The sequence below is a fragment of the Spinacia oleracea genome, chromosome 6, assembly GCF_020520425.1.
Source record: "Spinacia oleracea cultivar Varoflay chromosome 6, BTI_SOV_V1, whole genome shotgun sequence".
Classification (NCBI taxonomy): domain Eukaryota; kingdom Viridiplantae; phylum Streptophyta; class Magnoliopsida; order Caryophyllales; family Amaranthaceae; genus Spinacia; species Spinacia oleracea.
In genome coordinates, this window is record NC_079492.1 from 140,569,371 (window position 1) to 140,596,513 (window position 27,143).

Genomic DNA, 27,143 nt, shown 5'->3' on the forward strand with positions numbered 1-27,143 from the left:
ATTCACGCTCTCTCTTCAAATGGTTCTCCTCCTCCCCCTCTCTCTCGCCATTTTCTCTCTCGCCATTTTCTCTCTCCTCAAGAAACGACCATTGAAGCTCTAAGAAAACGACGATCAAGCTCCAAAAACGCCGATTACTTACTGATTTAAGGTAAATTCTCGCATAATTGTTTTATATTTCATCTCTTCTTCTATAATTTTTGCTAATTTTAACCTAATTTTTTCAGTTGTTGATGAACAAAACTGAAAATTCAAAAAATCAACATGAAAAATAAATACGAACAAAGAAGGTAAACAAAATACACAAATTTGGAACTGTTTTCCTTGTTTTTAGACATTAATTTTATTTAATTTGTGACATTAATTTTAGTTAATTTGTGATAAGTTTTGATTGTAAGGTAAAATGCAGAAAATTCGTAAGTAATTGAGTAGATTGAATGTTCGGATTATATATTTGATGTTCTATTTGTTGTTCTATTTTTTTTTCCTGGATTTGGAATCAATATGTTCTGAACTTTTTTTGATTGTTTTCTGAATCTAGAATTAGTTTGTTCTGAACTTTTGCGATTACTATTTTACTAATTGTTCATGTTTTTTTTTTTACTTTATTTGTGATTAATTTTTGAATTTTTAGGTGATTATTTTTTGTTTTTTGTCTAATTTTTGAATTTGTTTGTTTTCTATATTTTCTTATTTATCGATATTATGAAATAAATCAAGACGGTCTAAAACTTATAGTTATATGTTTTGACTTTTTAAACAGGGAAAATTCAAAGGACGTAAATGAGATTAAACATGCCAAAAAATCAGAGCTAAATCGAGCGCATTTATAGTAAAATTGTCGAAGAAGCAATCTGAAGGACATCCTTGAAAACGTCGGGTAATATTTTCTAATTTTTTGAATTAATTTGAGAATTGAGAATTTTACAATATTTTTCTAATTTTTGGTACTTTTTGATGTTCTAAAAGTAATAATCATATGTTCTGCATTTTTAAACAGAGAAAATGAGAATAGATGTGCCAAAACAACGGATCAAAATGTCCTACCATCACTTATGAAGGACATCATGAGAAATATTGTGTAATATTTATATTTCCAATACTTTAGGACATGAAGGTTAAGAATGTAGAACATGAAAGCTCATTATTTAGAACAAAATTGGTTAATGTTTAGAACATAAAAAATAATGATAAAAATTAGATGTTATTTGACTACACTTACCATTTACTACATCAGGGGAGGTTTGGGCTGGAGTGACTGGACTGGGATGACTGGACCACACTTACCATTATATGGCATAGTGAATATAGAACATGAAAGTTAAAATTAAGAACATGAAAGTTCACGGTTTAGAACAAATATATTTAGGTGCTCATAGCTTATGTCTTTTGGATCTTGACAATGGTTAATACTAGATGTGGCTCATGTCTTGACTTTATTAACCACCCATTCAACGTGGTCCACTTATGAGATATGTGTAAGCTCTCGTTCCTCTCTCCACTTATATACGAATCATTAAAATAGAATTTTTCACATCTTATTTGACTACACATACCATATGGTAAAGCAGGGGAGGTTTTGTGGGTAAGGCTTGGATAAGAGTAGGGGTTGGGAAGACTGAAAAGAGACACGATGTTTTATATAACAAATATATACGGATATTAGTTTCATAATTTAGTTTGTACATAAGCTATGTGAAGAGTTTTAAACATGCCACATTTTAAAACACGGTAGAACATAGAGAAGGTACATCAAAAGATATATTGGTAGAATATAATGGGTAGAGTAGAAGGATAATTTTTTCAATCCATTGCCTCTCTTACTGGTGTGTACACTGCTTTGTAGAACATATAACTTAACTGCTTGGAACATGTAGCTTAACTTATTAGAACATATAGCTTCACTTGTTAGAACATATAAATTCAATTGTTAGAACATATAGCTTCTCTTGTTAGAACAATAAATTTCACCTTTTAGAACAAAAATTTTACTATGTATATTAGTTTATAAAGCGATAAATTATCAGTGCTGGAGTCCATTTGTAGTCCAATTGTCAAAAAAACACTTTTAGTTGACATCCTTTCAAATATTGGGTAATATTTCATCATCTCAATTCTTTAGAACATGAAGGCTCACTTTTAAGAACATTAAGTTTCATCCTTTAGAACATATGTAGAGAAGTTAATATTTATGGATGTTTTATGTTCTAAAGTTCATAACAAGATGTTCAAAAACTAGAAAGTTATGTTCCAATGTTCTCTTCCTGTATCTAATATATATATTCCTGAATTGCTTCGAGTCTTATTTTTGGCCTGTTTTTATGACGACTCAAGTTAGTTAGCTATGTTTTTTTTCCTGTGCAATATTATGTGCTAGTATAGTTGGTGCACATAATGGTGTTGGTCTTAAGTGTTTGCATAGCCGCTGGTGCAGGTTATTTGTTTTGCATAGGAGGGCTGTTGCGGGTAAGTCTTGGGTGGTATGATTCATGTTATTGACTATCGGGCAGTTGTTTGGCTGCTGCAAGAACAGTGGCACTGAGGATCTCAATCCTCTGGATTAGCCACTCACTAGTATTTTTGTCGTTGGTTATTGATACGGAGTGTACTCTTTCCATCTTATATTTGTGATCGGTTTTTTAATCTCATTATTAGATTTATTATTGACAATATGTAGCATTAGTTTCGCCCTCCAAAGAGTTTTCACCAAAGAGGGAGTTTTCTCTGATTTGATTTTTACTTAATACTAGCATTTGTGACGTTTAACTGCGTTTGTATGGAAAATGTTGGTATTTATTATATAAAATATATAGTTTTGAAGTCAATCGAAGTCGTACTTGTAGAAAGATGGTTGTAGATGAAATATGATTTGTTGCTTGTTTTGATCACGTTTGGTTTGTCAACGCGTTCACATTTTAGATGAAACTGCACTATATTTACATTTCAGACTGACTACCAATTCAAGATTTTGTGTTCATGAATTACTGGAGGAGTGTACATTTGGATAAAGTTTTAGTACTAAAACTAGGTAGTTAGTCATAGAATTGGTATGTTCATTTCTTATTGTCCTTACCATTAGCACTTAGACAGTGTAGTTTTGTTGAGTTGAGGCAGAAGCTCAGCTTCTGACACATTTTTTTTGCTCTCCCGTCACTCACGTAGCTGGCAGCCTGGTATCATATTGTTTATTTGTTTTCTTAGTTTAACTTTGAGCATCTATTACCATTTGGAATTGCTGAGAAATTATACTTTTTTAAAGTAGTCTAACATTATACTATTTTATACTCTCATGAACAATTTAGAGTAATACTTTATACTCTCAATACTTTAGAACATGAACGTTAAGAATGTAGAATGTCATAGCTCACTGTGTAGAACATCGTAGCTCACTGTGTAGAACATCATAATTGCATATGTTCTAATTATAAGTGCACATGTTCTGAATTTGATGAGATCACTATTTCTCACCGTGTTAGAACATATAGCTTAACTGCTTATAACATAATGTTTAACTGGTTAGAACATATAGCTTAACTGCTTAGAACATAAAGTTTAACTGGTTAGAACATATAGGAATAATGTACAGTGGTAACAATCCAAAGAAAGGCGAGAGAAGCCATTAAGGAACATTAAGCATATTGTCTTTTTTTTTCTGTTTTCCTTTATGTTTGTCTTTTGTAAGCGCTTTGTAATTAGAAAGGAAGGGAAGTGAGTATGCATTCATGTGGATTATATTAGGTGAAAGTGGGAGAGTAGAGAACCTCTTGCTTATAACACTGATACAGGTAGGGACAAGTTCAACCCTAGATCAATCAGGTGGATTTTCATAGGTTAAGTAGTTGATGATCTTCAAACTCATAAGGACTTTTGTTACCAGAGATATAGCTTCAATGAAAGTACTTTCCCTTTTTTTCATAAAGAAGATCTAACCATTCTTAATAATGTTCCCACTGAAAAGACTTTCTTTTTCTCTTTTTTTTTTTTTTTTTGATGAAGATATTTCTTCTCAAACTGGTATTACTGTTCCAGAAAATTCTTTTCTAGTGACTAGACAAAATTTAAATTATATAACTTGATGTTCTAATTTATATAACATGATGTTCTAAATTATGTAACTTGATGTTCTAAATTATATAACTTGATGTTCTAAATTATATAACATGATGTTCTAAAGTTATCAGAAGGCAAACAAGCATCTGGAGAAACCATTTATTGTCAACAACCTGTTATAGAAAGTGCCCTCGGTTGTGGGTGGACCACAATTAAATCCCTCAATGTTCCAAAACACAATTTCGGGTGCCTAATCATACCCAAACTTCTAGTACCTTTCCCAAACACCTATGGAAATATTCTTTTTTTGTCATCTTTTACAACAATGACTTGTGTTCACATCTCAGTAACTCTCTTAATGACTTTTATAACACCTTCACTAGGGTTTGAGGTCTTTTCTAGAGAATGATACATTCCCTTAAATAGGTTTTTTAGAACATATGCTATGACTTTTTAGAACATTTTCTATGGGTTTTTAGAACATTTGCTATGTGTTTTTGCATATTTATTCAATTTTCGAACTATTTTTGTAGTTTTTTGTTGGGCAGTTGTTTTGCTCTATTTAGCTGCTAGCAGTTTTGTGTGCATGGTGTTGTTGTAAGTAGTGGTTGTCAATGCTTGTTATTTTGGGACAATGCCTATTAGCTCAATCGGTAGAGCTTTGTGCAATTGCACAACGATGTAGGTTCGAATCCTACATAGGCAACTATTTGTATTTCGTTTATGATATTAATTAATTGTCATATTTGATGATTCTTTACTTTTGAATAACTTCTATTTACTTTTTAATATGTTATATTTACTTAAGAACATATGTATACATTTTTAGAACACTAGCCTTGAGTTTTAGAACATGAAATCTTACACTTGAACTGAAGGATGCGTGAAACTTAAGTTATCATTTTGGAGCTCTTCTTCTGGGCCTTTTTTAATTCATGCAGCAGAACCCCGAGGTTTCAGAAGACGGAATCTCCAATGCCTATGCAAGCAAAACGCAGTATGGGATTTGATGATTTTAATGATGAAGACGATGATATTGATAGCTATGAACTAGATAATCAAAACATAAATCAGAAACAGGAACCCCCTTCTCTTACTAGAGTTGTAACAGGTGTATTTGAGTATCTGCTATTTAATTTTTGTCACATATGTCCCATCTCATAATATAATTAAGCGAACCTTCTGTGGAAAAAACAAAAAAATATGACTGGTTTTTATTGACTGACGGACTGGGGGGCACTGGGTGAATATGTCGTGGCGAAGGAAGGTAACTTTCTTGTAGGACTTATCCCTATAAATACATCAGAGCTAAGTTGTGTGTTCTCAACAACCTATGTAGGATTTGAACCTACATCCATGTGCAATGGCACATTGCTCTACCATTTGAGCTAATAGGTTTTAACAAAATATTCAAACAAGTTATTCATTGTTAACAACTGATTATGTAAAGAAACAGATATGAAATCCCAAAACACATATAAACCTCTAGAACATAAGCAACGTTAATTTAGAACATATGCAACGCTAGTTTAGAACATAAGAAAAGGGCAACATTGTGTGGGTTTTGATCTGATGCCACTAAGTAATATTAGCCTAACTCATCAAGACAAAAGAATATACAGAGTAGTGAAATATTAACACTAATTGGTGCATAAGGTTAATGTATCCCTTTCATGTATACTCACCCTGCCGAACTACATACATACACAAGCAAAAACCGAACCATTATTGTTGCACATGATGGTACAAGATTAGCAACAGTTACTTTGGAAGCAATATTAACAAGAAAAGATACTGCTCCATGCCGAACCTACACATGATGGTACATGACCAATCACAGTTACTACAACTTCTTACTAAGACCAGAGGAAATACAACTTCTTTACTAAGACCAGAGGAAGCCACAAAGATGCAAGAAAAATACAAACCTGAAGGTTTCCCCATATTTCAGTATCAAAAAATAGTCAAGTGTAGCCAAATCGTCCACCAAGAATAGCAAAATGTTGGTTTCAGGATGGACCTTAACATATCTAACAGATGGTTTTCGCGATGTTCACAGTTTAGAACATAATCGAGGATGATTTAGAACATAAGAATGGGTGATTTAGAACATAAGCAAGGGTAATTTCTTCCTCCTATTTCACGCCATTTTGTTTTTTGCTGATATAATATGTACATTGGATCAGACCAGCTATTAGTCCCGGTATTTCTGTATCGACCGACCTATTTTCTTACCAACCTATTAAATGAAGCTATGATAGTTGGTCTATATAAAGAGTTTTTTTAGAACACAAGGTACTCCTTTGTGATTAAAGGTCCTGTCTCCTGGGGTGGGGGGTGATTTGCTTATCTTTTAAAGAAAATGTTTCCCCTAGAGTTTCCAGGTTATTGTGTTTTGTGGATCAAAACTATTTTATTCCTGTTTACTTTTGTTTTACTCTTTGTCAATATTAAACTCATGTTCAATTTTTCAGACAAAAATCTCGAGAAAGGGGCAGAGAGAAGGAAAGGGAACGGAAAAAATCTCGTGATAGATCCCATGACAAGCCAAGAGATCGCGAGCACATAGAGGGTAGACACTATAGACATCATGACAGATGCAAAGACAAGGAGAGGAACGAGATCATGACCGTGAGCATGATAGAGGTAAAATCACCACCTAGAACAAGATATCAATGTATCAACATTTATTCTCTCACTAATCAAACAATAGGGAACGAGATATTGTATCATCCTTCATTCATCAAACCAATCAAATTAGCAGAAATTCAAGATATTATTATGCAAGATTGCAATCTAACAAGAAATTAAACTTAAGCAAGAAAACCCCTAATAAGGATAATTACTCAGAATACAACCTATTCATAAGGTTTGACACCATCACTATGGATTAACACCAGTTGAGTGTTATTATCCCTAAATTGTACTATTATGGAAAGACCAGTTTCAACTTTCCAGCTTCCACCTAACAATTTTGAACACACAATAGCTTTGAACATAAAAACAATAATTTAGAACATATGAATCATTAGTTTAGAACACCAAACACAATTTAGAGGATGATAGAGTTGTTCTTACGTCATCCGACTCTTCTTTCTCTTCAACCTTCTTCTCCTCCTTTGGAGCCTCAACGGCAACAACACCTCACCACCAACAGCAACAGATGACACGACGAATGCATCTCCACCAACAAAAAAAAGATACAGAACATAGTTTTAAATACTGCAGAACAAAAGATAAGTAACTTAGAACATATGCTAACATAGTTCAGAACATTGAATACATTGTTTAGAACACATTGTAGAATATTTATATAGAACATATTGTACATTGAATATAGAACATCTATTTTTCTTTGTTTAAAAAACGAATTGAGAGGAACAATTCGATAAATAAAAATCTAAAACAAAAACAAATCCAAATCAAAAAACAAAAAATAAAATTAAAAAAATCAGAAAATAAAAAATAAAACAGACCAATAACAAAATCAGCAATTCGATAATTAAAAAAATAGCTGACGAAATTCAAAATAAAGAAGCAGCTCACAAAATTCAGCAAACGATAATAAGCAATTCGATAATCAACAATTAGATAATTGTAATTCGATAATAATGAAATTAAATTCGATAATATATCAAAACTAGGTCACAAATCGAAAAATTCTCACGCAAAATACACAAATCATAATTGAGAAATTGAATGAAATTGATGAAAAATACCTATAAATAAGCAATCAAATGAATGTATTCGAGAATATAATTGAATTCTGAAGCAAATTTGAAGATCAATTCGACCTTAATTAAGGTTCAGTAATGGCGCAAAAGAAGATATAGAGAGAGAGAGGAGAGAAAACAGAGAGAGAAAAAGGGGTTAGAGAGAGAAAGAAAACAGGCGTGAAAAGTGATGAGATGGGTTGACTATATCTTCAAAGAATTTACAAAATTGCCATTAATAATCCTTGATTTCAGGCTGTTAGATTAGAAATGATTCAAGGGCCAAGATTTATTCTCACATAGGATTGTGTTCTCACATAAAGGGGGTGTTCTCACATGAGCCTTCCTCTCTATATATATATATATATATATATATATATATATATATATATATATATATATATATATATATATATATATATATATATATATATATATATATTTGTGGAAAAAAAGAGTCAATAGTAGCTTTAAAATAAATATTTATACCATATATTCAATAATATAGATTGTGATATACATTTAAGCATTAACGATAAAAAGTAAATTAAAAAAATATCACATATTACCACCACATTGAGGTACCCTCTCTTTTCGTATAAAAATGTGTTAATTTAAGAGATTAGAGTATATACAACTTCTTAACAAATGAATGTAAAAGAGACTCCAATCCGTATCATATAACTACCTAACATAAATTTGATATTAACACTACAAGAAATTGTACTATTAACGACGGGAAATCCCGTCGCGAAAGGCCAATAATCGTTGATTAACGACGGGATTTCCTGTCGCGAACCCGTCATAAAAGGGGGCCGTCGTTAATAGAAATCCCGTCGCAAATCCGTTGTAAACCCGTCGTAAAAGACATTTGCGACGGTTATTCCCGTCATTGTTTGGTTGTTAGCTCCGTCGCAAAAGGCTTTTGCGACGGAATTTTTGACCCGTCGTAATTAGATTGTCCTTAAAGATACAAATTCTTGTAGTGTAATATGATCGATTACCTTACATAAATATAAAAAGTATATTTTTTACATTTACTAATTATTGTTACCATTTTATCCTTGAGATTAAATTGTTATAAGTCACCTTCTTTAATTAAAATTTTGACATTATTCTATGAATATATTCTATAGATGTAGTTGAGATGATTTAAAAAATATTTATTTATATTAAAAAAGAGGGCAAATTAAAATTTGCCTATCATCACATGGATTTCCTCTCTTTTTGTGTATTATTTAGATGAGTTTAAAAGAAAACGTAATAATCATGGAAATGGCAATCTGTTGAGGATAACGTAGTTATCCTAAATGATAGAATATCGTATGGTGTATTTATCCTAGATAATAGAATATCATATGGGGTAGAATTGTATTATATGTGAGTGATATGATACAAGATAGTCCACAAATAACATAATACAACAATATATTCTCCCCTCATCAATAATATTTGTCACGATCCTTCTCCCCCCAACCCAATTACCCCTTTGGAGAAAACCTAAGATGGTAACCGTTCCCTAATCCCTATGACATAATCATTGAGATACTGACTAGAGTACCAGCAAAATATCTTATTCGTTTCAAATGTGTATGCAAATCATGGAAAACCCTTATAACCGATACTACGTTCGTCCACCTCCATCTCCACCGGCAAAAATCCGGCGCGAGCGGTGGTCACTACCTCATCCTCAATCACAGACACTCACAATCACAAGACCACATATACCGTGTCAACCTCAAAGATCCAGAGTCTCGTAGTACCGTCAAATTTTACCACCCAAAACTTTTTTTTTTGGTGCGAATGAGCCACAAGGGCAATATAAATTACAAATGGGGGCGGGGGATTCGAACCTGAGACCTATTGTACACAGACCCTCAGTCTTAACCACTAGGCCAATTTACCACCCAAAACATGGCTCACTCGATTATGTAAAATTTGCTGGGTCATGCAACGGTTTGATATGTTTATGCACATTTAATGCCTCTACAATTACCATTGATTTACTAAACCCTCTAACCATTAATTTCTTTGATCTTCCTATACTAGAAGACGTCGGCCGCAAGTGCAGAAGCGTCGGGTTTGGATATGATTACACAAATGACGACTATAAAGTTGTTAGCATCATTCAAGTTGGTGCCTCTATTTTTCTAAGGCCGCCTGATTATTATTATCGGGTCCCGTATTTCGCCGTAAAATTCATGGTGTTTAGTTGTAAGTCAAACTCTTGGCGGCGCATTAGCAATTTTAGTATTGGTGTCGATGATGATGATTTTATTATCAGTCGGCGTCTCTTCTTTCACGGTGCAGCTCTTCTCAACGATCATCTCCTACATTGGATCTTATATACACGTAAACATTGTAATCGTGTGATTATTGCATGTTTAGATCTTTGTTCAGAGGAATGGACTGAAATTATTGGTCCTAAACAACAGTTTCACGCTCGTGAATATTTTAATTTAACCGCGCGTTTACAATGAATGTTTATGTTTAATAGACTTTATGAGTAATTATAGATCAATTAGTGGATGGGTGATGAAAGAGTATGGGGTGAAAGAGTCATGGGTTAGGTTTAAGTATTCTATATCCCCGTCATTCGATAACTTTGGTTATCGTAAAAGCGCATTTAAATGGATCAAGGAAAGAAGAATCACTACAAGAAATAACCTAATTTTCGACCGCCAAAAGTGGTCGTTAAAATACGAAAAACGGTCGCTAAAAGTTTTGGCGACCGCCAACCGTCGCCAAATATCGGTCAGATTTCACTTGGTCGGTATTTGGAAGAACTTCGACTGGTAAACGGTCGCAAAACTTTAACGTCTGCTTTAACGTTGGGGTAGCTGTCGTTAAAATAACGACTGCTAAAACAGTCGTTAAAGTATCGACTGCTGAAGCAGTCGTTAATATTACGACTATATAAGCAGTCGGTCGTTAAAATAACGACTGCTTCAACAGTCGTTAATTTAACGACTGCTTAAACAGTCGTTAAATTTTCACGACTGTTATAACGGTCGGTAATTTGGATCTATTTATTTTACGCTAAAATTATTTGCGGTCGTTAACCTGTCTGTAGGGGTCGTTAAATTAGTATGCAAATGTTATTTTGCAGGACCTATTGTCGTAAGACAACCCTGTACAATCGTATGACAACCCTGTTCAAACTCAACCAACAAAATTCATGTTCCAACTTGTTAAACATATTGCAATTAGTTCAAACCTGTTAAACATGTTGCAATACGTTCAAACTCATACATACATAAATACTAAGTACCTAGCACAATTAGTTCAAACTCATAAATAAATTCTAACTACCTAGCACAAAGGTTTCCCGCCGCCACTGGGATCTCGAGGGTCCTGCGACTGCGAGAAAGGAAAACCAGAACACTGACTGAACATCTTCTCATAGGACTCCATTGTCCTTTTCAACTCGGCGACGTCCCTCTGACGCTCTAGTCGCTCTTGTTCTCTCTCCTTTCTCTCTTCTTCTCTCTCCCTTTGCCTCTGGAGTCTCTCATCATCCATAGCTTTTATCATCTCAGCTTTTGTTGTTTCAAACTCAATGGATTTTTGAGACAGTTGTTGTTGAGTTTCTTCCAAACGGGCTGAGAGTTGAGAATACATAGATGGAGTGTATGAGCTAGAAGAACTACCACCCCTTCTAGTAGATGGTTCATAATATAGAGCTGCTCCATTAATGCATTGGGAGTTTTATAAGTATCAAGTATGTGGGGGCGCGGAAATTTGCCTGGGAAGCCTTGTCACATTTGGAGATCAACATGGAGTAATTGTGAAGAAGAAGGAGAAGAAGAACGGTATAAGTAAGGGATTGTTTTATCTTAGAGGTTGTTTTGGGTCATGAAGAACTAAAGATCAGTGCCTAGCTAGGTGTGCGTTTTTTTTTTTTTACAGTTTGGTTTCTGGATGTACTCCCTCCGTTCCATAATGTTCCTCACTTTTTCATTATGTGCGGTCTTCAATGCACTACTTTGACCATTAATAGTTTTAATTTCGCATTAGTAAAATTTATAAAAACTTGATATTTAGAAAATTTACGTTGAAAGGAATCCAATGGGATCCCACAAGTCAATATTTTTTCTATTATTTATACTACTAATTATGGTCAAAGTTTTCTAACTTTGACCAAATGAATAGTAAACATGAGGAACATTATGGAACGGAGGGAGTAGTTAATTTGATATCTCCGAATCCTTCTGTATTTTGCTAGTTTTATAGTTATTTTAACTGGATTTTAGCCCGTGCGATGCACGAATTCTATTAAATTGTTAATTTAAAATATAACTCCTATATATATACCAACTTCTATATTTTATATATTCGATTATATTAGTTTTTTATTTTTATTTTGGATTGAATTTCATTTTAGATTTATTTTTTAATTATTAGTCGGTTTGATTTGGATGAAATTGAATATGCGTAATATTAATAATTAATTAATAAAAATATCTACGTGACACCTAATTATTTATCTATGTGGCACTCGACTTTTTTAATAAAAAATAATTTTGAAATCTTATTTTTCATTGGTCTAAACCATTAGATTTCCTACATAGCGCTCTAATATTATATTAGTGTTTGACTTTGTATTGAATTTTATTTTAGATTAGTGTTTGATTTTGGATGAATTTTACATTAGATTTATTTTTTTAATTATTAGAGTGTTTGATTTTGGATGGGGTTGTATATATAAATAATTAATTAATTAAAATATCTATGTGGCATATAATTAATTATCTACGTGGCAATCGATTTTTTTAATTCAAAAATAAATTAGAAATCTTATTTTTTATTGGCCGAAACCATTGAATTTCTTACGTGGCGCTCTAGAATTAATTAAACCTGTGAATGAAGGCACTATAGACTATTCTATATGAGATATCAAAAGATCATTTACTAAAATGACCTCAAAAGTTCACTTATAAATAGAGATATTGATCCAATATGAAATTAATCAAGGTAAATTTATTACTAATTACCCTTAATTAATAGAGAGATATTTTATAATTTGAATAAGTAATGAAAGAAAATAAAATGTATCACGATTTGTTAAAAAAAGAAACATATTTACGTGAGATCTTATTTGATCTGTCTCTATGACAAGTTTCAAAATACATAATACGTTTTAGTTTTGAGTACGTAGACCTCTTATGAGATTGTCTTATGCATAAGACCCATGGCTCATTGATGTCATCATTAAAAAAATATAACTATATAATGACAAAGTGTAATTATTTGATTAGCAACGCGTCTCGTGTGTTACCAGCCACACCATCAACTTAATTGATGGTGTGACGCGCGCGCGCAACTCCCTCGCATGCAGTTACTATGGATAAGGTTATCGACTTGTGCATGTTACTTGACTTTCTATGCAGTGTTACTTATACATTGTATTCGCTACTACTTTTCTTGTTTTACTGCATTTTCTTCAATTTCATGTTAGAGGCTTCTTGTATAGACCGGTGTTACTTGCTTTTCTATACTGGTGTTACTTATACATTGTATTAGCTGTTACATTTCTTCATTTGTTGCAGCTTCTTCAATTTCATGTTAGAGGTTCCTTGTATAGACCGTTGTTACTTGACTTTCTATGCTGGTGTTACTTAAACATTGCATTTATGGTTACTTATCTTCATTTATTGAAGTTTATTCAATTTCATGTTCGAGGTTCCTTGTATAGACTAATGTTACTTGACTATCTATGTTGATGTTACATATATATTGTGTTCACCATTACTTTTCTTGTTTTATTGCAGTTTCATGTTAGAGGTTTCTTGTATAGGTTGGTGTTACTTTATTTTCTATGTTGGTGTTACTTTTAGATTTCGTTAACAAACACGATGGGATTTAAACGCGTTAGGTTTATTTATAAGTGTGAACACTTATAAATAAAGGGTGGACCCAAGTGGAGGATCCTTTTCTAGGTCCAGGAATGGAACTCAGTGATTTTGAAAGTTTTCTATTTATGCCTTGTTTTGATATAACTTTTTATAAAGGAGAGTTTTATGGTATTAATTATTAGGAAGACTTTTCAATGGCTACACTAAAATGGTAGCCACCATAATAATACATTAAATCTCTACCCTTCATTATTGTTGACTCATTTAAGCCATTGAACCTGATGACTTTTTATGACTTAAAAAAAGTGTTCTTTTTATTAAAAAAAAAAAAAAAACCCTCCCCGTTATACTCCCACGATTTTTTTTTTTTTTTTTTGATATTTTTTCTGTTAATAACTTTTCTTGCTCCTGGAAATTACCGGCTACTCTGCTCATCCTTTACCAAAAACTATCAACGAATGCTTCATAAATTTATTTTCACTTTTCTCCATCTAACACAAAATCAAAATTTAACAACTCAGATTATTCAAGGGAATCGAATAGATGACGATTCTACCCAAATTTGAAGAACATCCAGTACGAAACCAAGTTTCAGAAATTTTGTTCAACGAAACCACCCGAATATGAAGATCCCAAATCGTTAATTTCACAACAATAAAATCAATTTTGAATACAACAGTTCCAGAAATTTTGGTTCATTGCTCACGTCGTGGATGATAGGCATAGGAAAGTGGGGTATTTTTAATGTATTTATTTTTATTGAAAAACTAATTTTAATTAATAATAAAATACTTTAAAGTCAGCACAATTAACGGTTTAGATTGGTCAATTTTATTTTAATGGTTAAGATTTAATATATTATGGTGGCTACCATTTTATTGTAGCTATTGCAAAATCTTCCTAATTATTATGGAAACGTTGTTAAGTTTGAGACAGCTTATGGAGATACTTTTTGAGTTTTTTCGAAGAGGTTACAAACTCATCAGATGATTATAACTTTCGTAATGAGTTCGAGATCTGGGTTTATCGTTTGGTTACAGAAGAAGTAGGATGCGAGATACATTATGATTTTGAAATTAACTTGGTTTTATTACTTGGTTGAATCAAAAGGTCAATTGTTGGTTATCCGTCGAGTCACATTGATAGACTGTAAAGGTCGTCGTTGTTGCACGACAAGATTTGACGTACTTGAATTGAATGTTAAGACAGGAGATGTTAAGCAAGTGAAAAGTTTAAGGAATAGATCAATTTTCATTGGTTTAAACTCGTCGTTTTCTGTGGAGGTTGATCGTTCCCTTTCTCATGGCGGATTTAAGGCTAATTGCATTTACTACACTGATGATCAAGTAGAATCAAAGTATACAAGAAGTGCGTTTGGTTGTGGTTTCAAAGATTACGTTTACAGTTTATCAGATGAAAAGTTTGATTCGTTTTATCAAGGTCCGTCACAACTAATTATTGGAGAATGGAGAACAAGCACCACTTACATGGGTCGAATCTCCTATTTCTATATGATCATCTTATCTTTTACATGCACGTACTAAATACGTACGTGATGCATTGGTTAATTTTTTTAGGCTAATCCTGAAATTTTGTTTTAAAGCATATTAGTACTTACGGAGTATTATGTTACTCGTATTTATTTTATCTTATACTCCGGCAGTATCTTATTCACTTATTGTGTACTATAGTAGTTGATTGTTTCGTTCTGCAATGATATGTGTTATAAATAAAGGACCTTTTAGGCTTGAATGTTGATTTGTATGACAATTTGATGTTTGAATAATGAGAATAAATAATTAAAGAAATTAAAAACACACACAAAGATTTAAGGTGGTTCACTCTTCAATGAGCTACATCCACCATGGGGGAGGGTTTGGAGCTTGTATTACTCTTCAATGGAGAAAGGATTACAAAGAGGAATTCTCAAAGGTGAAGAAGAGAGAATTCTTAGATCTAGGGTTTCAACCTCACTTGTGTTTCTCTCTCTTAATTCTGAAAATCTCATTACATTTGGTATTTATAGTGTTAGACATCAAACCAATCTAAGGGACAAGAAAAGGCCACGTCGATTGTACCGTGCGGAGAAGAAAACAGATTACCCGCATAGTTCGGTCGAACCTTCAAAGGGTTCGACCGAACCAAGGTCAGGTTCGGCCGAACTTACCAAAAAGTTCGGACGAACCTCCAAAAACATAGTTCCTGATTCTCTTCAAGTTCGGCCGAACATTCTAAGAGTTCGGCCGAACTTCCAGTAGGTTCATCCGAACTTACCCAAAGTCCGGCCGAACCTCCAAAATCATAGCTACTGACTTCAGGTTCGGCCGACCCTCCAGCAGGTTCGGCCGAACTTCCCCTGCTGCATGACAGCTTCTCGTAAAACAGTTATAACTCCCTCATTTCTCATCCAAAATGAGCTTATGACCAGGCGTTGGAAAGCTATTGAGCCAAGCTTTCACCTCCAACTTGAATCAACTCAATCTAATGAGTAGATCATGAGATATGTCCATTTGAATTCAGACAATAACACCCTAACATCCTTCAAGGAAGATTCAAGGCACACATAACAATATGGTTTGGCCTACTTTCAATAGATTAAGTAAACGAAAGTGAATTGAATTTCATATACATATATTGACAGACACAACACACAAGTATTAAGGAAGCATAATTGAATTTCATATAATAATGATGTAAGTGGGATAGTTGACAATAAAAATATTCCGTATAAAAAATAATCCGGGTGTAAAAGTTACCAAAAATAAAATTAGCTATGATTTAAGCGGGTCATAGAAAAGTATAAAATAAAAAATAAAAAAAATTGAAAAGTAGATGTAAAATTAACAAAAGTAAAATGTGTCTCATAAAAATTAACGGCCGAAAATAATAATCGTGAGTTATTTGTGAATGCTAAAAAATAATGGCCGAAAATTATAATTGTGAGTTATTTGTGACTGCTAAAAATAATAATTCTGAGTTATTTGTGACTGCTAAAAATTAACGGTCGAAAATAATAATTGTGACTAAAATAAAATATGGAGGGAGTAGTTGTGACGAAAAGAGCTGGTGAACCAAACTTGGTAGATATGTTCACATTTTGCTCCCCTCTCAATTCAAACAACCCCACTGACCCACTCTCAGAGTCTCAGCCCCCTCAAAACAAAACAAGACTTTTAAAATTTTGATTTATTTTTAGTTTGGCGGTCGGTGCCGCGCATCAGTTTGTCAGTTTCCCCGGCGACCTTCTCCGGTGACGGTATCACTCCCCTGTCAGTTCCTCTCTTCTTCCTTAGCTCTCTCACGTTTTTTTTGTTTCTCTTTAAAATTTTTAATTTTGACATATCATTCATGTCTATGTTCTCTGCTTATTGATCATATTCATGTAGTCTACTAAATTTTTTGATTAAAGATTTTATCTTTATCATCACCATCTATTGTTTTTCATGTATGTTAATTGCATCTACTTTGTAAAGCTTAGAATTTATTTAACTGGGGTTTTCATTGTTTAAGTGATTGTTGGAGAAATGAACTTTGCATTAACTATTTGAAACTAATTTTGAAGAAAAATAAAGTGGGGTTGTATTGATTTATTTGAGAATTTCTAATTCTAGATGGAGTGAATTATGGAATAATGATTAGAATTTCTAATTATTTGGGCTTCAGTTAAGTAGAATTGTGGAACTGTGTATTTCTTATGTAGTCCGATTTTGTTTCTATGCATCTGTATCACAAGAAGGTACATCAATTTATTCAAGTGAAGATTTAAATTCCCTTAATGGTTAATTGAATCTCTTTTGATAATATGTTCTTTTTATTAACAATATGTTCCTTTAAGCTAAAATATGATTTGATCTACATGCAACCGGGTGTACCTTCTACCGATTGCAAATTGAATCATATCTATAATGATAATAATAATTTTGTTCAATTATGTGTTCTACTTTGTAATTTATTACCTTCATTGTATTTTGATCTCAGAAATATAATTCCAGCATATGCAATTGGCAATCTATTGGCTGCATTTGCAATCCCACTTTGCTTGTGAATTGAAGCACTTGACTCTAATTAAGCAACAATGCAAGCTTCTCTAATAACACCGTATTCAAGCTTAAACCTTTCAACCCCAAATGTCTCAAAAAGGGTAGTCATTCCTGTAAGATGTCTTTCTGTAAGAGCATCGTCTGTACCTTCGACCCCGACTACTCAAAGACCGCCTTCTGAGATGTCCGATTCCTCACTTAAGCTCAACAAGTACAGCTCTCGCATTACTGAACCTAAGTCTCAAGGTGCTTCACAAGCTGTTCTGTATGGAATTGGACTTTCCGATGATGACATGCAGAAACCCCAGATTGGTATTTCATCAGTTTGGTATGAGGGTAACACTTGTAATATGCATCTATTAAGCTTGGCAGAAGCTGTAAAAGAAGGAGTTACGGATGCTGGATTGATTGGGTTTAGGTTCAATACTGTTGGTGTTAGTGATGCCATTTCAATGGGTACAAGTGGGATGCGTTACAGTTTGCAGTCTCGAGATCTGATTGCTGACAGTATTGAGACTGTTATGTCTGCTCAATGGTATGATGGCAACATCTCCGTTCCTGGGTGTGATAAAAATGTAAGCATTTGACTAATTATTCTTCCTAAACAGCTATCTCTATTTTATTCTGATTGTGTTATTTTTATACTGTATTTCTTTTCCTTTTGTCGTAAATTCTTGTTCAGATACTTATATGTGTTGATGTGAGATCATTTCTATGATCTGATTCTGAGTTATTTCTATGATCATTTTTTGGTCATTTGCAATCTTCATGATTTGGGCTTTGGTGAAAGACTGGTGCTTGGTGGTTTTTTATGTTTGTTTAACAATCTGTCTCATGGTTATTTGTGATTGTTGTCAGCTAACTGTTTTATGGCATATATTTGATTCAATAATCTTGTTCTCAGGCAAGTTATCTTGTTGGATTTGGATCTTGAGAAATTTCAGCTGTTACTCGTCCAAAATTATGTGCTTGTGATTCTTTCTTATTGCAATTTCGATACAGTAATTATGTCTGTTGATATCTGAAATTTTCAATAAATTTGCTATGCAGTAAGGTGGTACATGATATTGTTTGGTCTGTTACTGATTGCAATAGTATGCAGATGCCAGGTACTATCATGGCTATGGGGCGTCTCAATAGGCCAAGTATCATGATATACGGCGGTACTATCAAGGTTTGCCCTACATTCTTGATGTCGTTCTAGCTTGCTCCTAAACTTTACCTATTAGACTTATTTTTCAAGTTGGACTTGCGGTCCCAAAGAAAGGGTTAACTTTCTATTTTAGTGTTTTTTTTTCAACTTTACTCCTTCAAGAAATGGTTACACCTTCCATTTAAAAAGGGTTTCAACAACTTTACTCTGTTATTGTTATTAGAGAAGTCCAGCTTTGCTCCTTTAAAGATAAGTTGTTTGGACTTTAGCCCATTCGCTCTTATTTTCTAACAGGTTGATATTCCCTGGCCCCAACATTATTGTGTAGAGACTCCAGCAGTTAGCTGTCTCTTTCCTTCCTGCATCATCGTGTTTATCTCTGCTTGAAATTGAAATAGTAATGGCTAGTTTCCCTTTTAAGTTGTGCTTCTCCTGTTCTTCTCTGGATTGTTCCCATTTATGTGTATGGACTCTGTCTGTTGAAAGTAGTTCAAGGATTGTGGCAATCCAAATAGTACACTCAAGTAATAATAGAAACGCCGCAACACAAAATCAGGAAATATTTACAAGACAAGGATTTTACTTGAGTAGCTGAGAATAGCAAGATTAACCACAGTATAATGCAATAGGAACTTTATTTTGGATGTATTTGATGATGTATATAAGGTGATGAGAATTCCTCTGTTGCCTCAGTTACTCTCGTCCTCTAACTCTTTAATCCTTGTGATTATATTTATGGCTGTAAATTAACATAATACAATAGGGTTTTAATAGGTGTATAATCGTGTTAAAGATCCGTAGAACAGGACTGCTGCAAAAATCCAGTGGTACGAGGCAGCAAACCTGTCAGTAAAACTCCCGGCACTCTGGCAGTAGATACTGTTCTGTGTATGGCTGTGCCACTTCTTGCACTGTCATGCCAAGTATCATGGAGTAGCTCTCCGCCTCACACTCCTCAGCTTACATCCTTAAGGCTTTCTGAATAATCTCTACCACCAACAAATGAGTATCAGTAGTTAAACATATGTTGGAAAAAGTTATGAACCCTGCTCTTTGGACATCTCAAGATATTTCCTACTGAAACATATTGTTGAAATGATATTAGTTATCTTCAAACCTTAGATAGTGAGTAGCTGGGCAATAGAAAGGTTGCTTCACTTAATATTTTGTTGATGACTTGATGCATGACCATATTGTGCACATTATCTGAACACGGGGCTGGCTTTTTATAGCAGGCTAGCAACAAACTAAATGAGTGAACTGTGCCTGACACATCGCATGTATTTGTAGTAGAATATAATAAATCAGACTAGAATATCTACCTATCAATGATGTAATTTCCAAGGTTAATGAACGAGTTTTGTAGCCAATGAAATTTGTATGTAAGTGCCATGCAGTTATCTATCTATTGATGACAAATGTCTCTGTTTTAGAATGATACTAGAATCACGAACTCATGGTTAGCTTTTATACATCAATGTCTCTTTATCAGAATGACGCTAGGACCAGAAACTGATGGTTGGTTTTTGTTCTGAGTTGCAGCCTGCTCATTTTCAAGGACGTACCTTTGATATTGCAAAAGCTTTAGAGGTATCTTATTTTTCACTTTAATTGCGGAGTATTTGTGAATTTCATCAAGGTTGTCCTATTTGAAGCCAAAATATTTGCTGTAACATGGCTTATAGTATTTTCTGTTGCATATTTATAAGTTGTCTTTACTTATCGAATAGATACAGTCTTTCATTGCTACCTATATGAACACAACTTTGTAAAGTAAAAGTTAATCTGTTAATGGCTTTATATTTGTATTAAATTAACATGTTAGAATTCCATGTCTGGATTTACGTCATCTGCTTTTAACACTGGTAGTCATTTGGACTTCCTGATGTATTTTTTTTACCTGGTATCTAGACCATATGAATATTTTTCTGTTACTGTCTCTTGGCTGTAGGTTTTTTCAGTTATCTCTTTGGTTTTCAACTAAATTTGTATCCATCTCCATATATGGTGAAGCGAACTTTAAGCTCCTGCACTTTACCTTGTGTCCAGTATTTTCACATTTACCCCCCTTCTGTGCAATAGTGTTATGGGGAGTATGTTAGCGGAGCTATTACTGACGAACAGAGAATGGATGTTGTCCGAAATGCCTGTCCTGGAGCAGGGGCATGTGGTGGAATGTATACAGCCAATACCATGGCATCTGCTATTGAGACAATGGGAATGACTCTTCCGTACAGGTACACTATATCAACATGTAATTCTATGTGGAATTACTATGCACGGATTTCTGATGTTTCTTTTCGGTTCCCTTCTAAGTTCTTCAACACCAGCCGAAGACCCTCTAAAGTTGGATGAATGCCGTCTTGCTGGAAAATATATCCTTGATTTACTGAAGATGGACTTAAGACCACGAGACATAATAACCGAGAATTCTCTGCGCAATGCAATGGTTATGGTTATGGCCCTAGGTGGGTCTACAAATGCTGTACTCCATCTGATTGCCATTGCTAGGTTAGAGCCATTGCCCCCACATTTCGTCCCTTGCTTAGAACTAAAAATTTCTAACAGGGTTAATGTTTTCTTTTGCAGGTCTGTTGGTCTAGATTTGACTCTCAATGACTTTCAGAAGGTTAGTGATAAGATTCCACTGCTTGCCGATCTTAAGCCGAGTGGTAAATATGTCATGGAAGATTTACACAAGGTAAGTTTATAGCTTCTCTCAGTTAAATATGTCCAACCACTTTTGTGAGGATAGTCTATGATTTCTTCTTTTGCGTGGGCCAATGCAGATTGGTGGTACTCCTGCAGTGATTCGCCACCTTCTTGAACTGGGATACTTGGATGGGGATTGCATTACTGGTATATGTATTAATATCATTAGTAGTGCATATTCTCAAAATGCAATTATGGATCCCTTATTCACTCTTTTTCTCTGTCATCTTGTCAAGTTACGGGGAAAACACTGGCCGAGAATGCCAAGCTCTTCCCAGCCCTGGCTGAAGGTCAGGTATGAAGTATAAATGTATAGTGTGAATTTTCTTGGATGTTTAATCAGATAAGTATTTTCGGTTTAAAATATAATTTTAAGTCTTTCATACATCTGGTGGTATATTCAGCAAATAATACGGTCCCAGTCAAACCCCATCAAGCAAACAGGACATATCCAGATATTGTATGGTAACCTTGCTCCAGAGGGTTCTGTAGCAAAAATTACTGGAAAAGAAGGATTGTATTTCTCTGGTACTGTCATTTTTCTTTAATGTTTATTACTTGTTGGAAGAAATTACATTTTCTACCCGTTTAGTAGGCAGTTATAACGTAATCTGTTGGGAAAGTCTCATGTGATTATTAAGGGGAAATGGAAAGTTATGAAGAAAGTACATGTTTGGGATAGAGTTGCATTTTATACTGACATGGGAATTTCCTTACGAAGTTAGTGACATATAAGTTCATGAAGACTACAACCATTCAATACTGCCTACACGAAACAAGCCGTTTGTCAAGAAAAGATACTAACTGATTGCATGAAATCAGGTCCGGCATTTGTTTTTGATGGAGAAGAAGCTATGGTTGCTGCCATTTCAGAGGACCCTCAAAGCTTTAAGGTTTCTATGCTGCATTTTCTTTTAATAAATGCCGTAATGCTTTTCATTCCAAACTTGAAATTTTGTTGTAGTGCTTAAATATATTTTCTTGCCTGCTTTTGTCTTTTGATTTATCAAATGTCTGCAATTCATTGGCCAATTCTATGAGTACTACTTTCCAGGGAAAGGTTGTCGTTATTAGGGGCGAGGGGCCTAAAGGCGGACCAGGCATGCCTGAAATGTTGACACCAACTAGTGCAATAGTTGGAGCTGGCCTCGGAAAAGTATAATAATGCAACCATTACAAATTTACAATATATCATCTTCTATTTCATCATGTTTCCATTGATGGTCAATGATATTTCATTTTGTTCAATTGTTCTTTTAAATTTTGCAGGATGTGGCTCTGTTAACAGATGGAAGATTCTCAGGAGCTTCACACGGGTTTGTTGTTGGTCATGTGTGTCCAGAAGCACAGGTATCTGTCTTTTCAATCTTCTGAAGCAATCTCAGCTCTATACAGTACTGTAATTAACAATATGTTCTGATTTTTGCAGGAGGGTGGACCAATCGCTTTCATTAAAAATGGAGATATTATTACAATTGATGTTCTAAAGAGGGGAATGGATGTTCATTTAACAGGAGAGGAGATCAGAGAGCGAAGGGAGAAATGGAGTCCACCTCCTTTCAAGGCAAATAAAGGAGTCTTGTACAAGGTACATGCAACTATGTTGAATTTCTGCCAATAACTTTGATGGAAATTAATTGAAAGATAAATATGATCAACTTGATATAAGTTTTGGTGTTCCCATATAATTTTCCTACCATTTTTCCCTAACAAATTATAAGGGCTTTTATTTTGCTTGCTGATAGTTGTTTTCTTCATTGTAGTACATCAAGAATGTCCAGTCAGCTTCCAGGGGTTGCGTAACTGATGAATAGAATAGCAGCATGGAATCGAGTTGTGGAAACTGCATGCATCGAATACTCTTCGAGAACTACTGTAAGTTTTACGGTTTCCTTTGTTGTATGTTGTCATATGTACGATTATATATTGATAAGATATGCCCATGAAAAAAATAAAATGAAGGTAGAAGCAAATGGCTTCCCTGTATATAAGTAGTAAGTGTCACGTACGTGTTGCTCCGTATGTATGTAGTATTGAATAATATTGTTGTATATCCAAATATTTTTAAGTTTGAGGGCCTCAATATTTTACAAAAAAATCAAAATCTTGTCTTGTATTTAAGATGATTAATTGAGATTTTTTCACTAGGAAAATTTTCTAGCATAACCAAGCTTAGTCCATTTATCATACAAGCTTTTGAGAATCATATGCTTCTTCTAGGAGATGGCCCCCTCACATCGTTGGGGTAGCCTCTGTTGGTGTTTAGAAAATTAACCCACGTGTAAGTTGTAACTAATTGTCTTATATGAAAGAAATAGAGGGAGATTACCTATCACCAATTGGTTTTAGGATGGAATCTCGTCAGACTTATATGTGGTCAAATTCTTCTCTTGGGTGGGCTTATGTATGACTTGGTGAGTTTATGGTGGTATCAGAGATGACGTTCCTAGCTAGCTCATTGCCAATGCCACCAATCCTTCATTATGTATCTAGAGTTCTAGGCGCGTTTTAGTTATATTGTTATGGATGAGATTGAATGGCTAGCTACACTTTATTTGCTTTCTTGTAACTTCTAATCCTTAAGATTGGTTATGTTTTACAGAGTTCGATCGATCTAAATCATTTGTGGATGTCAACCAACTAAATTAGCTAGTTGCTAATATAGACACGAGTACCTCGTAAATATTCTTCAAAAAATGAATCATCAAACAGAAGAATTATTGTATGACAATGTCAATATCCTCGATCAAGAATCGATCGATCCATTGAAAGAAGACGTAACACGTAACACGTACGAGTATCATGATGTCTAGATTAGAGTCACTCCCAACAATTTGCAGGTCCGCCAACAAACATATTATGTCCAAAGTCACCTCCAACATCTCCATTATATATAGCCTTGTAACAATCTGGTATACTTGATCCTACGCGTAGAGATGTATTATTAGGGAAGTCTTGACCTACCAAGTTTAGCCTTGATATAAGGCAAGATTTTGAATATCCTTCTTCTGGGAAATGACCATTTCCCATCGGCGGAGAGGCATGCGTTGATATGCTGTATATTTCTCCTCCCCAACCACCTCTTGTCGCCCCGTTCGCCATCGTACTGAACAGCTCCTTTGGATAATATCCTATTTGCTTGTCACCTATCAAAACCCACCAGTTCTTTGTATCTTTGTCCTGTTTCAGTATTAGACTATTAGGACAACATTAGATTTTGATCTTGTTTCTAGTAAAGATTCCAGAATCAAACATGAAAAAAGCCAATTTGACTTTTTTGTATGAAAGCCATACCATAGTTGACTTTTTATGGGACAATCTTTGTGAGTTTCAAGTTTTATCTTTAGGATTTCGAAATTAATCTATTTCTGTCAAAAGCAACAAGGGTTCTATTCTTTTAGATTGTATTTGGTTGAAATGAACCGAAGTGAATGGTGTTTAACCAAACTGAACTCTCAGATGTTTAGTTAACCAAGTAAGTTTAGTAGGCTACACAACCTAATTGATTTTACAATAGAATCTTAATTAAATAGCTTGTACATGGTCAGATTTTCCTTATAGGCTCGAGTAAAATTTGTCATGGTATCAAAGTCACTCGAAAATCATGGTCGATCCCACGACTGCCTGAAGAGGATCAAAGAGCACATTAATTTGGAAAATGCACATCTGTAGAGGATTATGTAACCAATTATCTTATTGTAAGGACAAATACGTGTTATTTACTTTATAAATAAAGGTTAGGAGGCCCTCCTTAATTATCAGGGAAACTAATAATGATATTAAGTACCTGTTGAATGGTTATTGCCATAAAATATTGACGGCCTGAATACGTTGATACTGGTGTTAGGGCTACGCCAAGAGGAGTCTCTTGACTGACTTGTACAAATCCTGGACAAAATCCATTGAAACACCCTGTGCTTTTCCCACTATCTTTCTGCAATATTCGTAAATCATAAAAGTAATTTTTCGAGATTAAATCTAAGGTGAATATATACAGATACTATGTACGTAGTACTACGTATATCTTATGTTACGTTATTAATAACGTAACGTACTTATAACTTATATAGGTGAAAACAAAAATTAAAGATTGGAATACTTACGGTCCAGTACGCATAAAGCCTAGTGGTGTTCTGGTATAACATGGGATGTACCTGAAAAATATTCATTTGTCGAAATGGTCAGTTACTATGTACATTGGCATTTACGTTTTTAAGGCAAGAAATGTTACGTACCAACCAGCCTACTTGAATAACATTACTAGCGGCACCATCATCAGTTGCAACAAAAGCAGAAACCTCTGAGAATTCTTCAGTTATGACGTCAGGAGTCCATACGTTAATAACGGCAGATACTCCTACGTTGTTGGTTGATGCTACAAGATTTGCAATCTGCACAACAACACTTTCATATTTATAACAACTTCTAGTAAAACGTCGAGGAAATCTTGGACGTACAATAGTCCGTTGCGTCCATTATTACGTCTAAAATGGACACAACTGGGCTCTTGTTTCTAATCAGTTTGTTATAGGATTTGTCAGTACCAACAAAGCATAAAATCTACTATTCCGTTTCTGAAAGTTTTTTACGCTTTGGAAAGTGTGTCCAAAGTATAAAAACTTTGACCGTAAATTCTCACTGTTAATTGATAATGATTACTTGCATCTCACATGGACAGAAGTCACTGTTGATTTAGCCAATTAATTTCCATCTTTTTTTTTTTTTTTTTTTGGAATTTTTACTTACTTGGTATCCAGGTAATAATTCCTCGTCTGGGGTGGTAGAGTGGGAAGATTTATTTGTAGTCGAAAATGTGGTTGTTCCTAACAATGGTGAGAATTTATCCATGGCAATTAGTTCCACCTCTTGAATCCTTCTAACAACAACAGTACCTCTGGGACATCTTATGCTTTTCGGTAGAAGTTGTGAAGGTGACAATATTGTAAAAGAACGGGCAGTTGATGTTGTTTGCTTGGAGACCTTGAAGTTAGGTTTCATCTGTGTGTAAATTTGGAATCAGCAAATCTTAAGACTATAATATATGTCAAATTAATAACAAACGCAAGAATGAAAAATTAATGAACAAACCTGTATTGTGTGATTTCGAAGTAATGGATTGTCAAATGCAAATTGCTTATTGATCTCCACACAATCCAGGATGTCACCATTCTTCGTCTGGTTGACAACGAAAAAAGGTAACATGTATGATTACTAATCACACATATTGCACTAAATGTTCATAAATTTTACGAAACTACACATATAGTGTCCGTTTATTTCAACGGAAAACGTAAAATAATTTTCAACATCATGGAGAAAATAGTTTTCCTTTATTTGTGGACAAAAATTCAATAAATCGATATGGTATATGGTGTATTTAATTTGAATGGGAATATCACAATATTGTACTTTAACTCTTAAGCACGGTCTTGCTTGTGTCATGTCGTGTTGACGGTTGAGTGCTTCCATACATCGTACAGAGCTTGTCCCCTGTGGGCCACATGCCTCCATAAAAATAATTGTTGAACTTAAATTTTATTTTATTTTAGATTTTTTTTTGTCCAATTGGCAATTTTAATTTCATACTTCCCCCGTTTCATATAAGTTGACACAATATTCT

The 27,143-nt window shown here is 34.1% G+C and overlaps 2 protein-coding genes and 2 long non-coding RNA genes across 6 annotated transcripts; 2 read left to right on the forward strand and 2 right to left on the reverse strand.

The window, feature by feature from the left end:
- Positions 1-53: 53 nt before the first annotated feature.
- Positions 54-2,819, forward strand: LOC130463792 (uncharacterized). 2 transcript variants are annotated; one of them, XR_008923948.1, is made up of 4 exons: positions 54-151; positions 228-290; positions 764-880; positions 2,435-2,819. It is a non-coding gene; the product is annotated as an uncharacterized lncRNA (long non-coding RNA). The 2 variants fall into 2 exon arrangements; XR_008923949.1 differs by lacking the exon at positions 2,435-2,819 and adding an exon at positions 1,001-1,137.
- Positions 2,820-6,807: 3,988 nt separating this feature from the next.
- On the reverse strand, positions 6,808-8,106 carry LOC130463937 (uncharacterized). The gene is made up of 2 exons (XR_008924168.1): positions 7,129-8,106; positions 6,808-7,039 (listed from the first exon to the last, which is right to left on the reverse strand). It is a non-coding gene; the product is annotated as an uncharacterized lncRNA (long non-coding RNA).
- An 8,564-nt stretch (positions 8,107-16,670) lies between these two features.
- LOC110788312 (dihydroxy-acid dehydratase, chloroplastic) lies at positions 16,671-23,627 on the forward strand. 2 transcript variants are annotated; one of them, XM_021992937.2, is made up of 15 exons: positions 16,671-16,887; positions 17,597-18,233; positions 18,761-18,832; positions 20,354-20,401; positions 20,894-21,048; positions 21,128-21,322; positions 21,401-21,512; positions 21,601-21,670; positions 21,760-21,818; positions 21,928-22,051; positions 22,346-22,416; positions 22,578-22,679; positions 22,793-22,873; positions 22,953-23,111; positions 23,287-23,627. In XM_021992937.2, the coding sequence occupies exons 2-15, from the start codon at positions 17,694-17,696 to the stop codon at positions 23,335-23,337; spliced, it is 1,839 nt and encodes a 612-aa protein (XP_021848629.1). In that variant the 5' UTR covers positions 16,671-16,887; positions 17,597-17,693; the 3' UTR covers positions 23,338-23,627. The 2 variants fall into 2 exon arrangements, with proteins under 2 accessions (XP_021848629.1, XP_021848630.1); XM_021992938.2 differs by lacking the exon at positions 22,578-22,679 and having other exon boundaries at positions 16,693-16,887.
- Positions 23,628-24,343: 716 nt separating this feature from the next.
- On the reverse strand, positions 24,344-26,854 carry LOC110788303 (uncharacterized). Its single transcript, XM_056832861.1, has 6 exons — positions 26,612-26,854; positions 26,270-26,521; positions 25,759-25,914; positions 25,627-25,677; positions 25,311-25,457; positions 24,344-24,703 (listed from the first exon to the last, which is right to left on the reverse strand). Exons 1-6 carry the CDS (start codon positions 26,723-26,725, stop codon positions 24,344-24,346), a joined length of 1,080 nt encoding a protein of 359 aa, XP_056688839.1. The 5' UTR covers positions 26,726-26,854.
- Between the last annotated feature and the right edge of the window lie 289 nt (positions 26,855-27,143).